This window comes from Saccoglossus kowalevskii, chromosome 6 (assembly GCF_978046115.1).
Source record: "Saccoglossus kowalevskii chromosome 6, keSacKowa6.1, whole genome shotgun sequence".
Lineage (NCBI taxonomy): Eukaryota > Metazoa > Hemichordata > Enteropneusta > Harrimaniidae > Saccoglossus > Saccoglossus kowalevskii.
The window spans coordinates 24,599,523-24,606,263 of NC_140646.1; the positions used below are offsets into that span (position 1 = coordinate 24,599,523).

The following is a 6,741-nucleotide window of genomic DNA, read 5'->3' on the forward strand; positions in this document are numbered from 1 at the left end:
AAAGACGATTTTAAAATATAGGTAACAGGTGCAAACATTCTCACTTTTGAATGCTTAGCGAGATTTAGCAAGGCTGTACATAAATAATAAAAAAGAAACATGGTGAAAAAAAGTAATGACGGGATCTCCATATTATGCACTAGGTTGTTAGCTACAAACTATAGTTTAATTAAAATGGGAAAAACAGAAACGGCTCTGTGCACATTCTGCCAGTCGAGTCTGGAAACAATAAAACATTTATTTTATTATTTTTTATTTATTTATTATAGTTTTTTGATCACTTTTTGTTAAGTGGATTAAAGACCAAACTGACTATATAGATATTCACCATTTCACATTAAAAGATATATTATTAGGTAATGATAAACACTCGGTACTGATAGATAATTTGATTTTGCTCTGTAAACTTCACATTTATCACTCTAAACTTCAAAAAAAATCAAACCACGATTTTGTTCAATGATCCCAATATTTAAGTGTAACCACCAGACTGACATCACCATTTCTAATCTGGAAGGCCACAACAAATTATGTCGGGGCGAGATGCAAATCATAGGTGTGTTTGTTGATTAAGTTTGAATTGTCTAGTTAGACTTCAAAATGTTTTCTATAATTAATATTCAATTCGCTGTATTATTTCTGTTCAGCAATAGCTTTGATGTTTAGTTTAGATTATTCGTATTCCTATTATATCATACATTGTATTTGACCTATGACGTTATTACCGCGATCAGTGATTGGTTTAAAACCGATCTATCACAACTTGAGTTTTGTGTCATGTGACACTTGAGGTCCTCGTGCCATTGTTATCGTTATTATTATTTTTACGTTTGTTGTTGTTTCAAGCCGTTGTTGATGTTTCCTTTTCAAAGTTCAATAAATGTCAATCCTGACATGAGACTTTCCGACTTCGTGAATTGTTCCGACCTATAGAGTACAGTGGCTATACTTCGAGCCAAATCACAGCCACATATTGGTGCCGAGACCAGGATTCAACGGAGCAATTCAAAGTCGCGCGACACAGTGAAAGTTTCAACCAGCACAGTTTTCAACATGGCACCAAAAATCACCACGCTAATCAAGAACAGAGATAGAGCAAGAGTCAAGCTACAAGCGGTGCTACAACCCATTGAACAACTAGTATCCAACTACGAGACAGCTCAAGACAAGACCGTCGCATATCGGGAAATCGCCGCAAGAAAGTTAACCGTTGATACGCGAGTCGAAGCCCTAGTCACCGCCGACGGATATGTCACGGGTCTCATCGATATCGACGACCCAGAATTCGCCGCTACTGACAGTTATGAGGTAGATATACTGAATCGTGTTGCTTTTATTACTTTATTTATCAATCAAAACAATCCTGCTTCAATTCTAGACCCAAATCAACGACCAGTCAGCGTACAACGCCACCCACCTCAACTCAAAACTGTTCAACTGCCTCGCCTCGAGATACCCATTTTCCGCGGAGACCCACTAACATGGAACGAATTCAACGACAATTTTAAGGCCACAATTGATTCAAATACGCAGATTACCGATGTACAGAAGTTTACATACTTGCGATCATTTGTTGCCGACGACGCCAAGCAACTCATAGACGGCTATCAGATGTCCGCCGAAAATTACAAACTGGCATACGCACTGCTAGAAAAGCGTTACGGACAGACACAACTTATTATTCAAGCGCACATGGAGTCATTATGGACGCGTGCACCACCCGATTATAACGCCACATCTTTGCGAACATTTCACGATAATCTGGACACAACTATTCGCTCACTCAAATCTCTTGGACAGGATGAATCTCACTACGAAAAGCTATTGATACCGTTTTTACTCAAGCAACTGCCAGTTCAATTTCAACGCCAACTTTCTCGATCCAACACGGATGATACATGGACTTTGGCGACGCTCAGCAAAGCAATGCTACATGAAATCAAAGCTCTCAACATTGGATCAGACGACGCTGCTGATAGCGATCACTACCCATCGTCTGTTGCTGCTTTCAATACCAACAGTCAGTATCCTCAGTCAAAACAAGCAGCTGGTACCCATGGTAACTATCAATGCAATCCACATGTCTCTAACAAAACAAAATATACTGCTAATGCCAGAACACACACTGCACAAAACAATGCTAAATCACAGCAGTATACACCCAGATCACCACATTGCACTTACTGTAATGGTAAACATTATACCACAGACTGTCGTACCATAACAACACGCACAGATCGTTTAAAATTTATACATGATAACAAGCTCTGTTTTAATTGTTTAGGTCATCATCTTTTGCGAGAATGTCGCTCCCGTTGGACTTGTCGCACGTGCAAAGGCAAGCATCATACTTCAATTCACTCGACTATTTCGACAGACACCCAGCAAAATAAATCAAGCGATACCCACATAAATTTCGCGCATGTATCAAATCACTCTCCCAAGCGACCATTTCTCAATAGGCGGTCAATTACCGACCCACCACCGCGCGTCTTGCTGAAAACCGCACGAATCACCACATTTGGCAATGGTGTTTCTAGGGTCGCTACAGTCCTTTTTGATGAGGGGGCTGATAGGAGTTTTGTGACAACAAAGTTTGCAAATTCGATAAATGCAAATCCCAATTACTCGGAAACTCTCAATCTGAAATCATTTTCCAATTCGAAAACAGGGTATAAAACGATACCTCGTACCACTGTCGGTCTTCTACAGATAGATGGTATAAAGAGCGCAATCGACTTGCTCATAGTCAATGAAATTTCCGATAATTTAGATAACAATCTCACACACGATTTACGCAATATATCACATATACGCAACCTCAAATTAGCACACCCACTTTCTCACGACACTAACATGACTGTGGATGTATTGATTGGTGCTGACCATTATTGGGACTATGTTGGATCCCACATCATTAGAGGTTGCAGTCCTGTCGCAGTTTCTTCCGCTTTCGGCTATCTCTTATCAGGGCCTATTCCTTCAACTAGACGGAGGGGAAGAAATATCCAGACTTTTCATATATCCAGTGTCAAAGCCCCAGATACTGAACTCGATAGTTTAGTCAGCTCATTTTGGGATTTAGAGACAGTTGGTGTTTACGATACAATCAAGTCAAGCGAACTCAAAGTAGCACAAAATGAACAATACACACAATATATTGACCATTGCCTCACCACCGAAGATGGAAGATACACAGCTAAATTACCTTGGAAACCGGATCACCCTACCTTACATACCAACTATCAAGCAGCAAATACTCGCACCAGAAAAATGATCGCCAAACTACCAGACAAACTTGTCAAAGTTTACGACAACATTATCAATGATCAGTTGCATAGAGGTTTTATTGAGAGAGTCACCGATGATAGTACAAATATCGGGCACTACTTACCTCATCGCTCGGTCAAGAAGGACAGCGAGTCTACTCCAATTAGAATAGTGTACGACTGTTCAGCAACTACTGGTAAGGACCAGCCCAGCCTCAATCAGTGTTTAGATACAGGACCCCCACTTCTCAATTCATTAACGTCTATACTACTGAGATTTCGAGCAGACCCCATAGCATTAACCGCAGATATTGAAAAGGCTTTCTTACAAATTAGTCTACATGAAGCCGACCGGAAATACACTAAATTTCTATGGTTAACGGACTCAACCAATATTAATAGCCCTTTCGAAACCTTCCAGTTCAAGTCAGTTCTATTCGGCGCTACATGTTCACCCTTCATATTGAATGCAGCCATCAAACATTTAACGAATGAACACTCTTCAAAATCGACAGCCCAAGTTCTACAACAGGACATTTACGTCGATGACGTAGTTTCTAGTTGCGCATCTTCAATGGAAGCATTACAGTTCTATGAACAATCAATCAATATCCTATCTACACGCAAGTTTAACTTACGTTCCTGGAACACTAATGATGCATTTCTGAGACAAGTTATTGATATTGATGGTCGATCCAACTCAAAGTCTGACTTATCAATTCTCGGGATCCGCTGGGATTCTAAAGCTGACCTTCTGCGCGTGAAACCATTAAAAACGTTGAACTTCGGACAATTCACTTCTAAGCGAGATGTCGTAGCATATAGCGCTAGTCTATATGATCCACTAGGTTTGTTTTCTCCTGTTCATATCAAAGCAAAATTGATCATTCAACATTTATGGATCACCAATCACAACTGGGATACACCCATCGACTCTGAAATATTACAACAATGGCAAAACACAGCCGACGATCTCTACAAAGTGACGAACAATCACATCCAGCGCAAATATTTTGTCAACAATCCGACTAGTGTTGAAATTCACACATTTTCTGATGCATCAGACAAGGCTTACGGAGCCGCAGTGTATTTAGTATCTGACACCGAATCTACATTAGTGATAGCAAAAGCACGAGTCGCTCCTATAAGCAAGCAAACCCTAACACTACCACGCTTAGAGTTAATGGGAGCCCTGATTGGAACACGACTTAGTCAATTTGTTGGTAAATCCCTTGAGCGGAAATACTCAATCTCAAAATATGTGTTATGGTCAGATAGTCAGATAACATTACATTGGCTACATGGACGAGGTAAACAGAATGTGTTTACTCGCAATCGTGTGACAGAAATCAACTCATTTCAACAGGAACTCCACTACGTCAATACAGCAGAGAACCCAGCCGACTTAGTAACCCGAGGTATCACACCAGCTGAGCTATCAGAATCAAAATTGTGGTGGAACGGACCGTTTTGGTTAACTAATCGACAACACTGGCCCAGATGCGAGTTATTTGATACTCCAAACACAACCAATTCTGATCAACGTGTGAAGACAGGGGACACTTCAGTATCCACATATACGCAAGCCCCATCTTCAACGCCCACTGAAGTCTCTGAACAGACAGTACTTCACACTGTTGTTACAACAATGCCAAATTTAGAAAACGCACAACTAGGCCCTCCATTCATATCGCCTACGATACGCGAACAATCAATCTCAGTCACAGAAACTTCCACAGAAGTCAACTACAATATTGACAATGTATTCCAGATCGAACATTATCAAAATTTATCACATCTACTTAGAGTTACAGCGTTTGTATTACGTTTCATTAACAAGTTGAGAGAACGCACAAAGAAGACAGCCATATTGACCTCTCCAGATGACAACAATCAACAAACAACAGCGCCCTCACCGACCGAACTAGAGACCGCCGAGCTAGTTTGGATTCAGAATATTCAACATATGTACTACGCTGATGAAATTCGAAGACTAACCAAGAACGATGGTAAACTTGGAATTCTCTGCAAGCAACTCAAGCTATTCGTCGACAGCGATCAATTATTACGTGCAGGAGGTCGACTGCAGAATACCAACTTACCCTTCAACACTGTACACCCGATATTGATCCCCGGTAAACATGCGTTCACCACAATGATAATTCGGGACACTCATTTAAGTCTTCAACATGCCGGTACTAACGCAGTCACGTCTCAATTACGCGAGCGGTACTGGATAATCTCAATGCGACGCTACGTCAAAGCAGTTCTACGCCAATGCGTCATTTGCAAGAAAGTAGACGGTACGCCATACTCCAAGCCAATTCCAGCGCCACTTCCTACCTTCAGAGTAAAACGATCTGAACCCTTTTCTTCTATTGGAATAGACTACACCGGACACTTATTCGTCAAAGACCCAATCAATCAAGCTATTGTTAAGGTCTACATCTGTCTATTCACATGTACTATCACGCGCGCCATACACTTAGAACTCGTCAGAGATCTTACGACTGAATCGTTTCTATTAGCCCTCCGACGTTTCACATCACGTCGCTCGACACCTAATCTCATCATATCGGACAATGCGTCAACGTTTGTATCAGCGTCACACCAGCTCAAAGAAATCATTCAAAATTCTACAGTACAACGCTATTTATCAGATCAACGCATAGCATGGAAATTTACTCCAAAGCGCAGTCCATGGTGCGGAGGTTTCTTCGAACGAATGATTTCTATTACCAAGACAAGCCTTAAGAAAGTTCTTGGGCGATCCTGTGTGACCTATGTCGAATTGGAGACTATTCTGACCGAAATTGAATCTTCAATAAATGAACGACCGCTGACATTTGTTTCTTCAGATATCGCCGATCTGAATCCGCTCACACCTTCACATTTGATCAACGGGCGTAGTATACACAGTTTACCACAAGCTACTGAAACGGTCACAAACCCCAATATCTTGATGAATCATCACATTGCAAATCACCGATATCGTTACCTCACTATGCTTCAAGATGCCTTCTGGAGGCGTTGGTCGCATGAATATATCACCGCTCTTCGCGAACGGCACATCAACCAACACAAGGGTGTCAAAACCAATAGAATCAAAGTTGGTGATATAGTTTTAGTACATGATGACATCAAGAAGCGCCTTCACTGGAACCTAGCCTGTGTTACCAAGTTATTACCAGGTTCGGACGGTATTGTTCGCGCAGCAGAAATCAAGACGAAAAGTGGAATGACCAACCGAGACATTTCACGTTTATATCCATTAGAGATATCAACCGACAACACGCAATCTGATCAAGAAATATCAACGGACATATCTGCGACGTCATTGATCGATTCACAACCAATCAATGATGAAGTAGACAATTCTAACACAACGCAAATTCACAGACAATCACGAAGAAAGGCAGCTCAACTAGCCAAACAAAGAATCACCATGCAGTACAATGATAATTCTGTGTGA

General features: G+C 41.1%; 1 protein-coding gene across 1 annotated transcript; it reads left to right on the forward strand.

Moving 5' to 3' along the window:
• The first annotated feature begins 1,053 nt into the window (after positions 1-1,053).
• Positions 1,054-6,741, forward strand: LOC102809591 (uncharacterized). Its single transcript, XM_006814386.2, has one exon. The coding sequence runs from the start codon at positions 1,054-1,056 to the stop codon at positions 6,739-6,741; it is 5,688 nt and encodes a 1,895-aa protein (XP_006814449.2).

What these genes read in the sequence shown, in the direction of transcription:
- LOC102809591 (XM_006814386.2), top strand. Translation starts at nt 1,054, where the DNA reads ATGGCACCAAAAATCACCACGCTAATCAAGAACAGAGATAGAGCAAGA.